The sequence below is a fragment of the Balaenoptera ricei genome, chromosome 3 (assembly GCF_028023285.1).
Source record: "Balaenoptera ricei isolate mBalRic1 chromosome 3, mBalRic1.hap2, whole genome shotgun sequence".
Classification (NCBI taxonomy): Eukaryota; Metazoa; Chordata; class Mammalia; order Artiodactyla; family Balaenopteridae; genus Balaenoptera; species Balaenoptera ricei.
This window is the reverse complement of record NC_082641.1, coordinates 123,377,918-123,398,681: the sequence shown is the minus strand read 5'-3', so window position 1 is coordinate 123,398,681 and position 20,764 is coordinate 123,377,918. Positions and strand designations below refer to the sequence as shown.

General features: G+C 45.9%; 1 protein-coding gene across 1 annotated transcript in view; it reads right to left on the bottom strand.

The window, feature by feature from the left end:
* Window positions 1-20,764, bottom strand: part of SH3RF2 (SH3 domain containing ring finger 2) — a 143,590-nt gene that overhangs the window by 19,311 nt on the left and 103,515 nt on the right. Inside the window, exons 6-9 of the mRNA XM_059917390.1 lie at window positions 18,108-18,199; window positions 16,626-16,796; window positions 4,611-4,843; window positions 623-981 (exon numbers count right to left, since the gene is read on the bottom strand). Coding sequence (XP_059773373.1) covers window positions 623-981; window positions 4,611-4,843; window positions 16,626-16,796; window positions 18,108-18,199 — 855 coding nt within the window. The remainder of the gene's footprint in view (window positions 1-622; window positions 982-4,610; window positions 4,844-16,625; window positions 16,797-18,107; window positions 18,200-20,764) is intronic.

The window sequence follows — 20,764 nt, the reverse complement described above, 5'->3', positions numbered from 1 at the left end:
ATAACACTTTTGCAAAAACTCTTATGACTTCTAGTGGGAAAAGCCCTAGAACCGATAACTGATAACCGCAAAGGTCCCGATAACAGTTGTTGGAGTAGTTATAACTCAGTGTGACCTTACTAAGTCACTTACCTTCTCCTGTGCCTCAGTTGCCTCTTCTATACTGTGAACGAGTACGTATCAAGCCCTACGTAAGTACTTTACTCATTTAACTCCTCTCCAATCCTATGAGGCTATTACTCTTCTTACCACCATTTTACAGATTAGGCAAAAGAGTCTCAGAAAGGTGAAGTGTTTTAACCAGAGTCACCAGCTAGCAAGCAGCACAGCTGGAATTCAAATCAAGATTGTGTCTGATGCCAAAGCCGTGTTTTTTCCAAGTTGCCTCTGGGCCTCGAAAGAAGGATGTATAAAATCCTCTGGAAGCCTAAAGGAGATTCAGTAACATGTCTGGGGAGGGTGCGGGTGATGTGAGGATATGGAAGGGGCGTTGTGTGCGAGGATTCTTTGGAGGCTGCAATTTTGATTCCTCGTCCATTTACGGTGAAATCTCAGGAGCTGGGACACTGTGCAAAGTTAGGGGTCTAAAGAATCAGGCCCCCCTAATGTCACCTACTCCTACCTTTTCGCTGCCATTTCTTGAGTTCTCTGGTTTCACCAGGATGGATGGCGGGGGAGATGCAGGCAGTTTTGGTAGAGGCTCACTCCTGGCGAGGATTTCTTTGCCTTCCATGATGAGGGAACTGGCTGCTGACTGGATCCTGGTGTCGCTGCCCCTGCTGACGCACGTGAGGGTAGGCTCCCCAGTGGCAGTGGGCTTGGGTCCCATCTCCGCCACCACCGCCGAGGCTGAGGAGGGGGCCCCCTGTGGCTGGTAGAATTGGAACTGCTGAGGCTGGACGACCATGGTGGGGTTGCGTCTGAGGGAGCCCACCACGAGGGTGGGGACCCCTGACTGGACGGGTCTCTGCAGGGATCCATCTGGGGAATTGTATGACAGAGATATCAGCAATGGGGCGGCTGACAGCAGCTTGGGTGGGAGCTGGGTAAGCAGTGTGTCCTGATAGCCCAGAATAGTTAAGTGCTTTCCCGATTTGACTGTGCTCACATTCTCCCAGGGTCTTTCAAAGGTGACCTTATTCTTTTTTTAGTGCTGTTTGCTGATGCTGGCAGCAAATGACTGGCTAGGCGAATACTGGGGGTGGGGTGGCGTCAGAAGGTATATCACCTCTATTCGTCCTCTCCCTCTCTCTCTCTCTCTGTCTCTCTCTGTCACACACATATACACACACACTCCTACTTTCTCCCTCCAGGCCTTTAAGATGGAAAGTGAAGAAGACAGTCCTAAAGAGAGAGCTTCACCGTGAGAAATAAACATAAAGGCATGCAGACCAAAGAGGAAACAAAAGCAGAGACAAAGAAAGAGACAGCAGAAATTGAGACACGCAAGAGAGAGTCAATGGAGAGGCATGAGTGGGAGGGAGAGAGGGCAGGAGAGAGGGGAGAGGACTCCAACCCGCTACTTAAAGAAAATTCTGGTGGAAGCTGTAGGCCTGTGGTGGTGGGACCTCTGCTTTTCATCGGGTCTGCAGGGAGGAAGGGTGAGCGGGATTTAGGGACTGTGTGCACCAGGCAAACGTGACAGCAGCCGGAAGCAGATTTGGAAAGGTTATTCCCAAGTTAGGGATGTGAGTGGATGAGCTTCGTGAAGTCCCATGACACAGGCTCTGGAATCAGATCTCCTCCCAGGGAGCCAGGGGCACATCAGTCACATCATCCCCCTGGTCCTCGGTCCCCTGGTTGTAAACTGGAGCTAACAACAGCACCTCATGGCCTGGGGTGAGGATTACATTTTATCATGTGTGCAAAATGTTAGGATAGTGCCTGGAACATAATAAATGCCCCATGTTTTAAAACTTTTTTTTTGTTTTTTTAAGTAAAGGAGAAGCAAACTCTAAAAATGCATGGTCCAGGAGTTTGGTTTTGCCCCTTCCGTTTCCCTGAGCTCCTTTTTTTTTTTTTTAACTGAGATAGTCCTCCCTCAGTAAAAGGAAGCTATTCCTTCCCCTCAAATTCTCTGGAAGACAGGAGATCCCCATCCTTTGAGCATATGCCCTGTGGGTGACCTGGAGAATAATCGAGAGTTCATTGTGCTCTGTGGGGGGCAGTGGGGGAGACACCCTGAGAAGCATTTTGGGCTATTTCTTCATAAGGGTCTCCCAGAATTTAGAGCTATAGGTGACATCCAGCAGAGATGTTAGTTCTTTGTGACACTCTATGGACACGTGTGTGAATCACAGTCATCTGTGTCCAGCACAGAAGGCCTGAGCCAAGGCCATGTTCTGTGTCATGACTCTTTATCAAGCCGGGTGTGAACATGAAGAGCAGACGCTCACTGTAACACCGCTGGCTGGCGTTCTCAGCTGCCACCGGCAACCCAGCCACCACTTACACAAGTCTGACCTTTCAATGTCAATGTCTATTTCTCCACTGACAGCCCTGTGAGATGCATACAGTCAATTCTCTGTCATTTCTCTTTGCTTTGGGGAGATTGATAGCTTGACCATCCTCACCTTGGGAAAAGGGAGACAGAGAAAGCCTCTGGGACCTAGGAAGGTCAAAGCCACACTAGGCAGACCTGTCCTCAGGCTCTCGGAAATGGGTGAAAAATCAGTTTACCGCCTTATCTACTTATCTTGTCTACTTATCTTGTCGGGTTCCTAATTTCCAAGAGATTTAATGCTTTCTTATCACATGTGCATATAATGCAAGCGGTCAAAACTCCAAGCCAATCAAGATCTACACAAAGATAGAGAGGGAGTGTCCGAAAGGAAGTGTGAACAATTGCCAAGGGGCTGTTCTCCTTGGTATTCAAAAGTGGTCTAGACTATGTGAACATTTCAATGGCAAGTGAAGTGAATTACATTCACATTCTGGAGGGACCCAACATGATCTGCTTAGCTGAAGTAGCAATATTGATACTGATAAAATGCTATACTATAAAAATAGCTAACATTTCTCGAGAGCTTATTATGTGCCAGGCACTGTGCCATTAGTCTTTTTTTTTTTTTTTTTTAATTGATTGATTGCTATGTTGGGTCTTCGTTTCTGTGTGAGGGCTTTCTCTAGTTGCGGCAAGCGGGGGCCACTCTTCATCGCGGTGCACGGGCCTCTCACTATCGTGGCCTCCCTTGTTGCGGAGCACAGGCTCCAGACGTGCAGGCTCAGTAGTTGTGGCTCACGGGCCTAGTTGCTCCGTGGCATGTGGGATCTTCCCAGACCAGGGCTCGAACCCGTGTCCCCTGCATTAGCAGGCAGATTCTCAACCACTGCGCCACCAGGGAAGCCCCTGTGCCATTAGTCTTAAATGAATTATTTAATGCCCTGATGAGGTAGGTACTATCTTTATTTTCATTTTGCAAATGAGAAAACTGAAGGCCGAAGAGGTCAGTAACTTGCCCGAGGCTGTTGTGGTGGGATAACTTATTGCACGTGTGTTTTGTGGGGAGAAGGTGGAGGAGAGGGTGAGGAGGAAGGCACCGTTGGCTAGAATTAAGAGGCAACAGTGGTGGGATTGGTGGTCAAGCAGATGATCAGAAAGCACTGAGAAAGGGTAGAACTAAGATAATTGCATTAATTGTCTTGGGGCACTAATTGCTTTAATGTCTGTGTGGCATATTGTCCCACATGTGAATCTTTTGCTCTGACTAGTACTACATTTTCATCTTTAATCTTTTTTTAAGATAGCAGGAGGGATGGCAGAGCCCAGTTTAAGTCAGGGGATGTAGAACAAATCAAGTTGACTTTGCTTGGCTTGTTGTCTTCTTCTAGAGAGGTGTACGAATATAGAGGCTTGATGTTTTATAGAACAATGGGTTTCAACCACTTTTTTAGAACCCCTGAAAATGAAGCCTTATACAGAAATTCAATATATTAGGAGATAAAAACATGGCTTTGAAGATGAAGGAGCTATGTAATTGCCATGTGTGCAATGTGGATGTTATATAAAAATAAAACCAAGGTGCACAACAGTGTACTAAGATTACAAGGTATGTATGTACATGGACGAGAACTTGGGACTGGGGGGGAAGGATATGAGGGAGACATTTGTACAGTATAATGTACTTTTGTACAATATAATTTTTTTTACCTTGTGCATATATTAGTTAAACAAAGTGGGATTCAGGGGCTCTTAGCAATGACTCCTCTTTTCCTCCTCCCCTGCATCCTTCCCTTGTTTCCCTTTTGGCACCTCCTGAGGGGTTCCGTGGAGCACAGTTTAAGAAGCATTGATCCAGCAAGTGCTTTAGTTGTTCTGTCTTAATAAGAACCAGCATCCACCTTGGCCATGCTCTGATTACATGTTGGCACACAGGGCTGGTATCATCCCGATCAGTCAGCGTGCGTGTATGAAGTGACTGAGGGCGGGGACCTTGAGTCCCTGTGGCTTCATCTGATAAAACAATGCAGTCTTTGGGACGTGTAAAGCAACCTTCACAGAGGCTTATTGTAAAGCCAAGATCCTTGTTTTTGCAAAAAGCACTCTGTTTGCCAGTGTGAGATTCCCCCATCCCCTAGCTCTAGGCACGTACCTCTCTGCCACCACTTACTCTTTCTCATGCTGCTCCGCGCTTTGCGAAGGGAGCCCTGCCCCAGGGTCCCCAGACCGGCCAGGTTCCGCACGGGGTTGACTATGGCCGTGGGCACGAAGACGGACTTGAAGGGCTGGCTCTGCCGGGGATCACCTTCTGAAATGCTGCCTTGGGAGGACACAGAGGAGGTGGATAACGTCCATGTGGCGTAGAGAGCAGAGCTCCGGGAGTCTGGAACACTAGATGTCTTTCTGGTTGTGCAAATTTTTTTTTTTTTTTTTTTTTGTGAAAGAGAAGAAATAGAGAAAGAAAAGGTTCAGTCAAGAGTCCTGTTTTAAAAAAACGATCAGCTCCCAACTGTATAGCACATGTGGTCCCTCCTCATCCTATTCCTACCCATACATACATAGATACATATATATATGTTTACACTTGTCTTCATCACAGGCTTAACTATGGAGGCCTCAGCTTCCACACCTGGATAACTGTGTGGCATGCTGAGGGCGGGGAGAGGGTCTCATACTGAGGCCGGGTGGAACTAGAAGACTTGAATATCATCATCTTTCACTCCAGCTCTGCTCACTCTTCACCCCGTGTCCCTTCAGCCCTCAGTTCAGAGCACAAGATCTTGTATGTGTTCATTTTGCTTCGCAGGGGCGATTTCTTGTTCTTTCAGTGACTTTCCCACTAGATCCTAAACTCTTATGAAGGCAGAGATTTTATATGACTTGTTTTATAGCCTCTGTGTTCTGCACATATTGTATATTAATAAATGTTTGTTGAATGGCTGCCATGATGCTTTTAGCACTGAAGCCAGTCATTCTGTCTCACACATAGTAAGCACTTACTGTATACCCACTGTAACACCCAGCATTGGCCAAGCACTTTGCCCACATCATCTCACAGGTTCTTCTCAACAGCCTTCTGAGGTAGGTACTATTAGTGCTACTGTTTTGTAGGTTAAAAAATAGAGATTTACCGTTACTTGTCCAAGCAATTAATAGATCTGAGATTTGAACCCAGGTCCAGGCTGGCCCCTCGCTCTACCACTAAGCTACCCTACCTTCTGGCTAGTTAGAGCATTCATCATTTGGAAAACCCTGCGTCCCACTTGAAAATTAACAAACTAAAGGAGCTGGTAGGCCCTACACATGCCTCCATAAGACCTAATTCTTCAGCCTTAGGCTCTGATTTTTTTTTTTTTTATTTTTTTATAAAGCTGCTTTTAAAGTTTGGATTCCCCCCCCGACCCCCCGCCGCCCCCCACCCCGAGTTTGAAGCCATTAGGCTGTTGTTTTTATTTATTTATTTATTTATTTATTTATTTATTTATTTATTTATTTATTTTTATTTTTGGCTGTGTTGGGTCTTCATTTTCTCTGCGAGGGCTTTCTCCAGTTGCGGCAAGCGGGGGCCACTCTTCATCGCAGTGCGCGGGCCTCTCACCATCGCGGCCTCTCTTGTTGCGGAGCACAGGCTCCAGACGCGCAGGCTCAGTAGTTGTGGCTCACGGGCCTAGTTGCTCCGCGGCATGTGGGATCTTCCCAGACCAGGGCTCGAACCCGTGCCCCCTGCATTAGCAGGCAGATTCTCAACCACTGCGCCACCAGGGAAGCCCCTTAGGCTCTGATTTTTAAGAACAGTGTTAATATTTTGTAAAACAGCAATCTCCTGTCCATGTTTCCAGCCTGCAGCTCCCTGAACCCCATGGGGAATGGTGTCATTTTACATGTCCTTCTTGCCCTTTTACCATCCTGCCCCAACATCACAGCCCCTATCGAGTAGTCCGTGAATCCCCTTGTCACTCTGTTGATTAAATAACCCCTGCTAATTCCCTGGAGATAACCAGTTCAACCAAGGCCCCAGCACAGAGATGCCCTCCATGTATTTTCCTTCCTGTCAATGCCTCCAGGTTTCTCTTTAGGTAATTTCCCCTTATTTCTCCTTTTCTCTCCTTGTTTTGCTTTAGAAAAGTATATGTAGTTTAACATTGAGCCACCAGTGTTGTACAAGATGGGAAAGGCATCGTGTAATGCAGCCAACTCTGCCCAGGAAGCATATGCAGCCCAATGCACTGGGAACTGCTGCTTGCGGAGAGGGGCTTCTGTCCACAGCCTTCAGCCTGCTTCTGGCCCCTGGGGATGCAGTCAGTGAGGTGGAGTGGGCTGTACACCAGGAAGAGCTCAGACTACATTCTGGAGATGAGGGCTGGGCTGGAGAGAACTCCCCAGCACTGGCTTGCCTGGCAGAGTCTGCCTCTACCTGTGTTGTTTTTTTATTTTTATAAATTTATTTATTTATTTATTTTTGGCTGCATTGGGTCTTTGTTGCTCTGCGTGGCTTTCTCTGGTTGCAGCGAGCGGGGGCTACGCTTCGTTGCACTGCGTGGGCTTCTCATTGCGGTGGCTTCCCTTGTTGCAGAGCACGGGCTCTAGGAGTGTGGGCTTCAGTAGTTGTGGCTCACAGGCTCTAGAGCGCAGGCTCAGTAGTTGTGGCATGCGGGCTCAGTAGTTGTGGTTCATGGGCTCTGGAGTGCAGGTTTCAGTAGTTGTGGCACGTGGGCTCAGTAGTTGTGGCTCGCGGGCTCTAGAGTGCAGGCTCAGTAGTTGTGGTATGTGGGCTCGGTAGTTGTGGCTCACAGGCTCTAGAGTGCAGGTTTCAGTAGTTGTGGCACGTGGGCTCAGTAGTTGTGGCTCGCGGGCTCTAGAGCACAGGCTCAGTAGTTGTGGCGCACGGGCTTCATTGCTCCGCGGCGTGTGGGATCTTCCCAGACCAGGGCTCGAACCCATGTCCCCTGCATTGGCAGGCGGATTCTTAACCACTGCACCACCAGGGAAGCACCTACCTGTGCTTTAAACAAAGGCCTCAAAGTGTTGGATGCTACAAAATGGACCAGCAACACGAAAGACAGGTTCCAGATTTGTTGCCAGCAGCAGCAGCAGCCCAGACAAAATACAGTTAATGAGGCCCAAGCCAGCCTAATTCCACCAGTCCCTTCCTTGGACAACTGTTTACAGACCAAGGTGCAACTTCATTTTTCTGGACCTAGCATGAGGCCGGATTCCAGAAACTCCTAAATCTCAAGTCCCCCATCCAACACTGAGTCCCTCTATGTCTTTTGGCAAAAAGCTCAGCACTTACACAGCATGTTCTTCTAACATCAAAGCACTTTGCAAACATATATTCATTAATCCCCATGACACCCCAGACCTGCAGATATTATGATCCCTGTTTTCTAGATGGAGAGATGGAAAGATATTCTGGGTTTAAGCGGGAGGTGTGTGTGTTGACTCTGATTCGCTCCACTGGGCTGCTTTGAACGTGCAGGTCCCTGTGTCCCCTTTTCTACCTGAGATACGAGCCCCTAAGAACTTGCGCAATATTTGAAAGGGACATGACACGCAGCGGCTCTACCCTGCTCAGCCCTGCCAGTGACCTCCTGGTAACGCAAAAGCTTGGACCATGACAATCTTTATATAGTTCTATGTAGAAAGTTAAAGGCAAGTGAGTGGTGGCCCACGTGTCACTTTTCTCCACCCTTAGGCATCAGGATGGCATATGTGTCCAGTGAAGGTTGCCAGAAAGAGAAATATTCTGGCTTATTGGGCAGAAGGGCATTCATTGGGAGGACAGGAGGGGGCGGAAAGAGCTTGGAAACAGGATCCAAGGGAGGCTGCCAAGAGCTGGGCAGCAGGGATCTGAGGTGGGAAGCGTCTGATCAGGTGCTGCTCCTTGAGTCCCCGCCATGAATGGCCTTCAACTCTGTCCACATTCTTTCCTCCCTTGTTCCTTCCTTGTTCATGTTTCCAAGTCCCAAGAGGCTGAGCCTGTCCCTCACCTGTGGTGATGAGTTGAGGAGGTTGGGGATGAGGGGAAGGGGTAGAGGGAGGAGGAGGGAGGAGGAGGAGGGGGAGGAGGAGGGGGAGGAGGAGGGGGAGGAGGAGGGGGGAGGGGGAGGAGGGGAGGGGAGGAGGAGGAGGAGGGGAGGGGGAGGGAGGAGGAGGAGGAGGGGAGGGGGAGGGAGGAGGAGGAGGAGGGGAGGGGGAGGAGGAGGAGGAGGGAGGGGGAGGAGGGGAGGAGGAGGAGGAGGGGAGGGGAGGGAGGAGGAGGAGGGGAGGGGGAGGAGGAGGAGGAGGGGAGGGGGAGGAGGAGGAGGAAGGGAGGGGAGGGAGGAGGAGGAGGAGGGGAGGAGGAGGAGGGGAGGGGGAGGAGGAGGAGGAGGGGAGGGGAGGGAGGAGGAGGAGAGGGGGGAGGAGGAGGAGGAGGAGGAGGGGAGGGGGAGGAAGAGGGGAGGGGGAGGGAGGAGGAGGAGGAGGGGAGGGGGAGGAGGAGGAGGAGGGGAGGGGAGGGAGGAGGAGGAGGGGGGGGAGGAGGAGGAGGGGAGGGGGAGGAGGAGGAGGGGAGGGGAGGGAGGAGGAGGAGGAGGGGAGGGGAGGGAGGAGGAGGAGGGGAGGGGAGGGAGGAGGAGGAGGAGGGGAGGGGAGGGAGGAGGAGGAGGAGGGGAGGGGAGGGAGGAGGAGGAGGGGAGGAGGAGGAGGGGAGGAGGAGGAGGAGGAGGGGAGGGAGGAGGAGGAGGAGGGGAGGGAGGAGGAGGAGGGGAGGGGAGGGAGGAGGAGGAGGGGAGGAGGAGGAGGGGAGGGGGAGGGAGGAGGAGGAGGGAGGAGGAGGAGGGAGGGGGAGGAGGAGGAGGAGGGAGGGGGAGGAGGAGGGGGAGGGGGATGAGTTGGTTTCTGCAGCCTCTGAAAAGGGAGGAAACCTTATGCCTCTACCGAGACTGTGCATGGAAGCAGAAACCAAAGGGATGTAGGTGCTGTTATGAAGGGCTTGAATGAAAATGTGACAAGTGTTCTGTACCACCTGAGCCAGGGGATAACTCTGGGATACGGGAACTAGGTCGTGGTGGCAGATACTTAGCTGTGGTTGGCACAGCTGGACAGGCTGGTGTCACCATCGAGCACAGAGGGCTGGAGCTTTACACAGCATAGCAGCCTTTCCTCTCTCAGTAATTAAAAGGCTCCCTTGCTGAATCGTAAATCGAAACCCTGGCATTTTGGTCAACTCTGGTCTCTAATTGATCCCCAAACTCTGGCTGGCTCAGTTCGTTAGGAGATGATGCTAGTAAGAGCAGAGGTTCAAACGCTCAGGGGGCACTTCACACCTTTGAGGTCTGGCTGTCTTATAAAAGGCAGCCCTGTACACCAAGGGGGCTGGTGGCAGTGCAGAGCCATCACTGCAAACAGACAACAAAAACGGGGCAAAACCTCTCACACACAGAACGTTAGAACAGAAAGGGGCCTTGCGCACGAAGTCCAACCCACTCAGTAGGAAAAACTCAGCTGGCAAAGGATGGCATCATTCAGCCCTGAGAAGCGGGAGGAATTAAACCTCCCACAGGGGGAAGGGTTGTTAAGAACAAGGGTGAGCTGCCCCCAGATAGACAAACTGAACACGTCATCTGCGTCCAAGATTTTGGGGATGGGAACTTTCTCTGCACCTGAGAGGCTGTCAAGGAAAACACACACACACAGAAAGCATTGATCTGCTGTCACCTAATAGCCCTCAGGAGGTTATACTGTGACAAGGACTTTCCTTTTTGGAAACGCTGACTCCCTAGAAGCAAACACACACATCAGCATAAGTAGCATCTCAGTATATGCACATATTCAGGTTTCTATGAGCTGGGGGTGGGGATGGACTCATGGCAAACTATGGTGGTGCTGAAACTCCATCCACTGCCTAACACGTGGCCATCGTGGAGCAGGTGAATCTGGATGCTCATGACTCGCCCAAGAACAGATCTAACTTGGAGAAAAGCCAAGAAGGAGAGAACGGGAAGCTGCAGCCTTGAAGTACACTGGAATGGAGTCCTACATGCATTCTAGTTAGGGTGACCTTACGTCCAGGTTTTCCTGGGAGAGTCTCAGTTTACACCTGCTCTCCTGGTAGAGTGTCCCTCTTTCATCTCAAAAGCATCCTAGTTTGGATGATAAGTTATATGGTCACTCTTATTTTAATGTTTTTTTCATGGAATATCCAGGACTTCGGGCTAAGGCCTGATGCATAAGCAAATGCCCCAGTAGTAGAGATGGTCCCTAGAAGGTTCATGATAAGATCCCATGGAAGACTGTTCATGAGTTAGGGTAGGTCCTTGCTCTTCGTTGTCACTTCTGGACCATCCACCCACTCTTCTCAAGACTTCCCAGCTTGGGTTCACATGATTAGACTCCGCCACCTACCACCCTGCCTTGTTGGAGCCATCATTTCCCCTCTTTCCTTGAGGAATTGAGCTCCTGGATCACTGTCATTCTCTCCACCTCAGTGGATCCTATTGTGATGATCTCATCTAGTCTTAGGGCTTTAAATACCATCTCAAGGCTGGACCTCATTCTTTTTTATTTTTTATTTTTTTTTTTATTTTATTTTATTTTTTAATTTTATTTTATTTTTTTTTAAACATCTTTATTGGAGTATAATTGCCTTACAATGGTGTGTTAGCTTCTGCTTTATAACAAAGTGAATCAGTTATGCATATACAATATGTTCCCATATCTCTTCCCTCTTGCATCTCCCTCCATCCCACCCTCCCCATCCCACCCCTCTAGGTGGTCACAAAGCACCGAGCTGATCTCCCTGTGCTATGCGGCTGCTTCCCACTAGCTATCTATTTTACATTTGGTAGTGTATATATGTCCATGACACTCTCTCACCCTGGCACATCTCACCCCACCCCCTCCCCATATCCTCAAGTCCATTCTCTAGTAGGTCTGTGTCTTTATTCCCGTCTTGCCACTAGGTTCTTCATGGCTTTTTTTTCCCTTAGATTCCGTATATATGTGTTAGCATACTGTATTTGTTTTTCTCTTTCTGACTTACTTCACTCTGTATGACAGACTCTAACTCCATCCACCTCATTACAAATACCTCCATTTCATTTCTTTTTATGGCTGAGTAATATTCCATTGTATATATGTGCCACATCTTCTTTATCCATTCATCTGTCGATGGACACTTAGGTTGCTTCCATGTCCTGGCTATTGTAAATAGAGCTGCAATGAACATTTTGGTACATGACTCTTTTTGAACTATGGTTTTCTCAGGGTATATGCCCAGTAGTGGGATTGCTGGATCGTATGGTAGTTCTATTTGCAGTTTTTTAAGGAACCTCCATACTGTTCTCCATAGTGGCTGTATCAATTTACATTCCCACCAACAGTGCAAGAGAGTTCCCTTTCCTCCACACCCTCTCCAGCATTTATTGTTTCTAGATTTTTTGATGATGGCCATTCTGACTGGTGTGAGATGATATCTCATTGTAGTTTTGATTTGCATTTCTCTAATGATTAATGATGTTGAGCATTCTTTCATGTGTCTGTTGGCCATCTCTATATCTTCTTTGGAGAAATGTCTATTTAGGTCTTCTGCCCATTTTTGGATTGGGTTGTTCGTTTTTTTGTTATTGAGCTGCATGAGCTGCTTGTAAATCTTGGAGATTAATCCTTTGTCAGTTGCTTCATTTGCAAATATTTTCTCCCATTCTGATGGTTGTCTTTTGGTCTTGTTTATGGTTTCCTTTGCTGTGCAAAAGCTTTTAAGTTTCATTAGGTCCCATTTGTTTATTTGTGTTCTTATTTCCATTTCTCTGGGAGCTGGGTCAAAAAGAATCTTGCTGTGATGTATGTCATAGAGTGTTCTGCCTATGTTTTCCTCTAAGAGTTTGATAGTGTCTGGTCTTACACTTAGGTCTTTAATCCATTTTGAGTTTATTTTTGTGCATGGTGTCAGGGAGTGTTCTAATTTCATATTTTTACATGTATCTGTCCAATTTTCCCAGCACCACTTATTGAAGAGGCTGTCTTTTCTCCACTGTATATGCTTGCCTCCTTTATCAAAGATAAGGTGACCATATGTGCATGGGTTTATCTCTGGGCTTTCTATCCTGTTCCATTGATCTATATTTCTGTTTTTGTGCCAGTACCAAACTGTCTTGATTACTGTAGCTTTGTAATATAGTCTGAAGTCAGGGAGCCTGATTCCCCCAGCTCCATTTTTCGTTCTCAAGATTGCTTTGGCTATTCGGGGTCTTTTGTGTTTCCATACAAATTGTGAAATTTTTTGTTCTAGTTCTGTGAAAAATGCCAGTGGTAGTTTGATAGGGATTGCATTGAATCTGTAGATTGCTTTGGGTAGTAGAGTCATTTTCCCAATGTTGATTCTTCCAATCCAAGAACATGGTATATCTCTCCATCTATTTGTATCATCTTTAATTTCTTTCATCAGTGTCTTATAATTTTCTGCATATAGGTCTTTTGTCTCCTTAGGTAGGTTTATTCCTAGATATTTTATTCTTTTTGTTGCAATGGTAAATGGGAGTCTTTTCTTAATTTCACTTTCAGATTTTTCTTCATTAGTGTATAGGAATGCAAGAGATTTCTGTGCATTGATTTTGTATCCTGCTACTTTACCAAATTCATTGATTAGCTCTAGTAGTTTTCTGGTAGCATCTTTAGGATTCTCTATGTATAGTATCATGTCATCTGCAAACAGTGACAGCTTTACTTCTTCTTTTCCGATTTGGATTCCTTTTATTTCTTTGTCTTCTCTGATTGCTGTGGCTAACACTTCCAAAACTATGTTGAATAATAGTGGTGAGAGTGGGCAACCTTGTCTTGTTCCTGATCTTAGTGGAAATGGTTTCAGTTTTTCACCATTGAGGACAATGTTGGCTGTGGGTTTGTCATATATGGCCTTTATTATGTTGAGGAAAGTTCCCTCTATGCCTACTTTCTGCAGGGCTTTTATCATAAATGGGTGTTGAATTTTGTCGAAAGCTTTCTCTGCATCTATTGAGATGATCATATGGTTTTTCTCCTTCAATTTGTTAATATGGTGTATTCCATTGATTGATTTACGTATATTGAAGAATCCTTGCATTCCTGGGATAAACCCCACTTGATCATGGTGTATGATCCTTTTAATGTGCTGTTGGATTCTGTTTGCTAGTATTTTGTTGAGGATTTTTGCATCTATGTTCATCAGTGATATTGGCCTGTAGTTTTCTTTCTTTGTGACATCTTTGTCTGGTTTTGGTATCAGGGTGATGGTGGCCTCGTAGAATGAGTTTGGGAGTGTTCCTCCCTCTGCAATATTTTGGAAGAGTTTGAGAAGGATAGGTGTTAGCTCTTCTCTAAATGTTTGATAGAATTCACCTGTGAAGCCATCTGGTCCTGGGCTTTTGTTTGTTGGAAGGTTTTTAATCACAGTTTCAATTTCAGTGCTTGTGATTGGTCTGTTCATATTTTCTATTTCTTCCTGGTTCAGTCTCGGCAGTTTGTGCATTTCTAAGAATCTGTCCATTTCTTCCAGGTTGTCCATTTTATTGGCGTAGAGTTGCTTGTAGTAATCTCTCATGATCTTTTGTATTTCTGCAGTGTCAGTGGTTACTTCTCCTTTTTCATTTCTAATTCTATTGATTTGAGTCTTCTCCCTTTTTCTCTTGATGAGTCTGGCTAATGGTTTATCAATTTTGTTTATCTTCTCAAAGAACCAGCTTTTAGTTTTATTGATTTTTGCTATTGTTTCCTTCATTTCTTTTTCATTTATTTCTGACCTGATCTTTATGATTTCTTTCCTTCTGCTAGCTTTGGGGTTTTTTTGTTCTTCTTTCTCTAATTGCTTTAGGTGCAAGGTTAGGTTGTTTATTCGAGATGTTTCCTGGACCTCATTCTTAAATGCTAGACATGTATACTCGACCGCTTACCAATGTCTTTACTAGGAATACTAAGGCATCTGAGACTTAATCTTCTACGAACCAAGCTTTTGCTTCCCCCCAACACCTCAAAACCTGTTTGTTCCTCTTTTGGTTTTCAACTCCATCTCAGTAAAAGGCAACTCTGTCTTCCAGTTACTCAAGGCAAAAAAAAAGTGGACTCACCATGAATCCTCTCTTCTTTTACACCCAGTATTTGATTTGTCAGAAAATCCTCTTGTCCCTACCTTCAGAATATACCCGGAATCTAACCACTGCTCCCTCCCTCCACAGCTGGCGCCTTGGTTCATTTCACCATCACCCCCTCCCCCAACCGGATTATTACAATATCTGCTTAACTAGTCTCTCTGCTTCCACCTTTTCCTATCTATAGTTTAGTTTCAACCCAGCAACTAGAGGGATTCTGATTACAACATAAGTTAGATCATGTCATGCTTCTGCTCAAAGCCCTATAATATGGTTAAAGCCAAACTCCTCATTACGACCGAGGAAATTCTGTGTGATCTGAATTCCTGTTACCATTCTGACCTCCTCACCTACTAAACCCCCTCTCACTTCCCTAACCCAGTCCTATTGACCTTCATGTCAGGCGTGCTCCTCCCTCAGGGCCTTTGTTCTGTACTTGCTGTTCCTTGGGTCTGGAACACACCTCCCTCATTCCTTCATTCTACCTTCTTACTGCTCAGTAAGGCCATCTCTGATCAAGCTATTAACGTTGTAATCACCCCCACGCAAATTCTATCCCCCTTTCCTGACTCCTATTTTCTTCTTAGACCTTATCATTAGCACACCACATGTATTACTTATATGTCTTGTTTATTGTCTGTCTGTCCCACTAGAATGTAAGCTCCACTGGGCGAGGATATTGTGTCTTTTGTTCACTGGTATTTCTCCAGTATCTAAAAAGGTGCCTCACATATAGTGCTCAATACATATTTATTGAATAAATGAATTAAAGCATCAGTTGTAGACATCCTTAGTTTGCCTTTGGAGATTTTGCAATTTTCTAACAAATTCCAAGAACCTTCCATTTGAAAGGAGTAACTATGATCCTCTATTCCAATTTTCTGGCATGTGAAGAAATCTTTTTGCCTGAATCTGTTGGAACCCACATTTTGCCTGTAGTCTTTCTAGAAAGGGGATCCACCACCTCACCAGCCAGACTGATTGGAAAAATCTGTGGGTTAGAAAGTGCAGTCTTTTATTAAACCAGAACCTTCTAAATTGTATTCACTGGTTCACTGTCTCCTCATGGAACAAATTTACTTCCTTGTCTACACAGTCTATTATGGTCCCTCTGACCCTTGTCTTCTGCAGCTCAAATAATCCTACTTTCTTTATAGGTTTCTCCAGTGATGTAGTTTCTGTCTCCTCACCATTGCTGCCCTCCACTGGACACACTGCCCCGCCTACATGAAAGTCCCCAAAACTGGCCATATATGACTCTAGCTCTGACCCCCGTAGTGTACAATGGGATTATCCCTTTCCTTGGAGTTATGACTCTCTGGTATGTCATAAAGACAGAGTGTATATGTGGTGATGGTCTTGCTGCCTTGTGACAGGTTTTGCCTGGACTTAATGGGGGTGGGGGTAGGAGGAACCATGGATAGTTTTGGGGTCTGTGTGTATTTGTGGTCATATGAGGTGGCTGGACAAACTGTATGCCAGTGAAATTGATGAATGTGCCAGAGAATGAAAAAGATTGGGAAAAGCTGTTTGGGAAGAAGATCTTCAGGGTAACTAGCATGTGACCTGGGGTGTGGATGGATGGGTAGTGGTCTGAGTCACAAAAACCCTGCCTAATGGCCCAGCATCCTGGGAAGTCTCCCAAGGTGCTCCAAGAGGTCTTCTGATCATTGTGTTTTCCCATTGTATCATGATTGTGAAGTGTCAGGGCGCAGGGTGTGAGGTGCGATTTGGGGGGGATTATATAGTAGAAAACCTGAACTCTAGTTCTTGAGCAGACTGGTTAACTCTGCACATCAATTTCCTCATCTGTAAAATAACATCTACCTTAAGCGAGATTCTTGAGCATAGCCAATGAGTTAAAAGATGCAAAAGTGCTTGTAAAATGGGAAGAGCTATTTAAAAGATAACTATTCTGCTATTTTTTTTTTTAAAGTTAAGTGTTAGGAGGGTACTAGAACAAAAGCTGTTTCTCGGCCCGCACTCTGAAAGGGCATTGAGTCCTTCAGAGATTCAACCCACGGATGGCCCCTGGCCTAGGCGACCCGACCCTCTGATGCCTGAGATTGGAGAGGACCCACCTGAAAATGGGGATGACATAGTTGTTGGGGAAGATGCCGACTCGCCCGGTCACCAAGGAGACGCCCCTGAGCCAGCCATCCTGGTACTTCCCCAGGACCCTGATGCCCTCTCCCTTCTGCAGGTCCAGTTCGTCAGGTCCATGGGCTGAGTAGGAGTGCAGGGCTACAAACCTGGGGAGACACAAGGAACTGGTAAAGGAAGCTGGTGAGCGGAGGGCATGGAACCAGTGAAGGGTGAAGCAAGAGGAAAACTCAGAGACCATCTGCCCGGTGTTTAGCGACAACACCTTTTAAGAATTGAAATCTCACTATGTAAGGCAGATGAAAGTGGTGGAGCCTGGCTGAAGGAGCAGTGGAGGGGCCCAGATCCCTGCTCCCTCCTTCTCCCTGCTCCTCCACAGAGTGCCCCACAGCTGCAAATCACTCATTTAGGTCACATCAGCTCTTTGACAATGGGGAAACTGGTCTAGAATAGAGAAAGGAGTTGGTGACCAGGGATCAGTGGCAGAGCTGGGTCTCAAACCTGGAAGTGATGGTTCTCTCTGGGATGCTTTTTCACACTGCTTAGAGTATCCCCCAAGACAATGGTCACAGCCATCAAGGTTCAGGGAACTGAGGGGTCAGCAGAGAAACCTCTCTGATCCACTCCCTCTCCTGAGGGTAGGGACATGTCTGACCCCCAGGAATGGCCCGAGGAGCTAGCTTAATATAGGCTGGATGTGGACATGGGAAAATGGGAGGCGGGTGTTAATTTCAGTGTTTGGCACACAGTGGAATACTGGCTGCATGTTGGCATGGAGGAGGATGGGCTTGAAACATGGTAGAAATGTTCTCGGGTTAGTTCAGTGACTTGCCTCTCTGAAGTCCACACAGGAGTTGGGCAGGTAACATCCAGGTATGAGCCAGGGGGTGAAAACCCTGGGGAATAGTGAGGCTGTGGAAGGAGAATAACTGCCCGGCTAAAGGCATTAAAAATAACCCACTTTGGCTTGCCAGGTTCGGGGTTACCAGTGTATGGCCTCAGGCTGGATGTTAGGAAGTCCTTCTAGACTCTGTGGGCTGTGGGACACTGAAAGGTTTTATCAAAGGGGCTAGGACAGTGTTCTCATCTGCAAGGTTCCTTTCCCCTCTAAAATGCTATATTTATTTCTTGCTGATTACTAGAGCAACATCTATTGATGACCTAGCATTGTGAATCTAAAGGAAGACAATAGAAATTGCTCAGTACCCAAGCTTCCTGCAATGTTTTGGTATATAATCTTCCAGTCTCTTTCTACTTTTGTAAAATAATGAGCCAGGATGATGTGGTTTGGTAATTCGTGTTTTTCACCATTACTCCCTTTGGAGGTTGTAAAAGAAGGGAAGCTGTTATCTCTCTGGATGTGTTGGTTGGGGATGGGGGACGCTTGATGGCAGAGGGATGGCAAAGATGACCCCTCTATGCCAGGACCGGGAGTGGAGGGTTGAGCTTTTTTTACTCACATGTTAGCTGAGAGGTGTTGCTGGGAGCCGGGCAGACTGATGATGGCCGTAGAATGTCCTGGGGAGGCAGGTGCAGGGTGATAAGTGGTGACCTACACAGACAGAAAAGCCAGGCAGAACCAGTGAACATCACCAGCCAGGCCCACAGCAGAGCTGCTGCAGCCTGACGCAACCATAAACCAAGGGCCACTCCCAGCACCACCCAGCATGTGTCTGCTCTGTGGTTTGGGGCTGTGGGCAGAGCCGAGTGGTGGTAGATTGGTTTATGGTCTGCTGGGGTGGCATACCAGGGTCGCAATCCAAAAGACTGCTCAGAAAGGGCAGAGGATGAAGACCTGTCTAGTTTACAGTCAACAGGGTACTTCCAGGATCCTCGATCTCTTCCCTGGGCCCCTCCCTACCCATCTCCCACTACACTCACCTCCCTCTATGAAAACCTATTCTCATAAAATGATACAATGGCTGATACCGAGAACTTAACACTCGCCAGGCAGTTTTAAGAGCTTTACAAGTATCAGCTAATTTAATCCTTATTAGAGGGACTATTATCCCTATTTTTGGATGAGAAACTGAGGGAAAGAAAAGTTACCTAACTAGTATGAAACAAACTTTTAAACCAGGTTGTCTAGGTCCTGAGCCCACACTATCAGTATTAACACACACACAGACACACACACTCAGACTCACACACACACACCAGTTTACCCAGTGACTTAAGGAAGGTAACTCTGCATCCTCTTTACTTTTCCAGGATGAAAGAGGGAGCAATAATGCTAAAAGTATCTGGAAACTGCCTATTATCCTGGCACCTTGCCTGTTGTCTAACGTCTTACCTTGCTCATTTCCTTCTTGGCATATATCACAGGCTGTGATTGTTTCCTTGTTTAGTTACTCACCATCCCCCATCACTAGACTGTAAGTTCCATGAGGGCAGGGACTATATCTTGTTCATCATTGTAATTCTTATGTGCCCAATATGTACTTGTAGCTTAAAGAATGAATAAATGAACAAAAAGATCTTTCTACCCAGTCCACCAAGGAGTAGTGAAACCTCAACCATCTCCATGCCATCCAGAGTAAATACGTTCAATCTGTCTTCAGTTGTCGGCTCATAAGCGATGGTAACTACATATGTGTGCCTTTTTAGGACTATGCTTTTGTGGGTATGACTATTATTTGCATATGTGTGTTTGGGCAGTTGCTAATCCATTACCGAGTACATGTATCTCTGGTTCTTTCTACAATTGTGTATGTTTTTTCAGAACCCATGTCAATTGTATGTACATGTATGATGGCACTGGTCTATTGTATGTCTGATTATGTTCACACATGTGGGCCTGTGGATTGATAGGCATGTATACTATGTGTGATTATATGTATGTATGGTTGTAAATATCTATCTGGAATTCTGTGTGTATGTATGTAAACTCTAGAGGTGTGTGCAAATATGCATGGGTATAGTTTTGTGTGTGTGCCAATGACTGTGTTAATGTATGTATGGCTGCGTATGTATGTGTGACATTTCAATCCAGGTATAGGATCAGAAAACTATTCCAGTGAGATAGTAACAAGTGTTGGCAAGAATGTGGAGAAATCAAAACCCTCGTACAGTTTTGGTGGAAACGTAAAATGGTTCAGGCCCTTTGGAAAATAGTTTTGCAGTTCCTCAAATGACTAAACATAGAATTACCATATGACCCAGTAAGTCCAATACCCAAGAGAGATGAAAACATACGTCCACACTAAAGCTTGTGTATGAATTTTACAGCAGCATTATTTATAATAGGCAAAAGGTGGAAATAACCCAAATGTCCATTGACTAATGAATGAATAAACAAAATGTGGTATATCCATACAATGGAATATTATTCAACCATAAAAGAAATGAAGTATTGATATATGCCAGAACATGGATAAGCCTTGAAAACATTATGCTAATTGAAAGGAGTCAGACACAAAAAACATTACATAATTCCATTTATATGAAATGACCAGAATAGGCAAATCTGTATAGAAAGTAGATTAGTAGTTTCCAGGGGCTGGGGATATAGGGGGGATATAGGAATAATAGTTAAGGGTACAGGGTTTCTTTTTGAGGTGATGACATATTGTAAAATTGTGGTGATAATGGTTGCACATATCTGTGAATATATTAGAAACCACTGACTTGTACACCTTTAATGGTTTAAATGTATGGTATGTGAAATATGCTTTAATAAGCTTAAAAAAAAGATGCCAAAAAGCATATGATCATCTCAATAGATGTAGTAAAAACATTTGATAAAATTCAACATCCATTTATGATAAAAACTCTCCAGAAAGCAGGCAAAGAGGGAACATACCTCAACATAGTAAGGGCCATATATGGCAAACCCACAGCTATCATCGTATTCAATGATGAAAATTTGAAAGCATTTCCTCTAAGATCAGGAACAAGACAAGTATGTCTACTTTCGCCACTTATATTCAACATAATTTTGGAAGTCCTAGCCATGGCAATCAGAGAGGAAAAAGAAATAAAAGGAATCCAAATTGGAAAGGGAGAAGCAAAACTGTTCATTTGCAGATGACATGATACTATGAGTAGAAAATCCTAAAGACACCACCAGAAAAACTACTAGAGCTCATCAATGAATTTGGTAAAGTTGCAGGATATG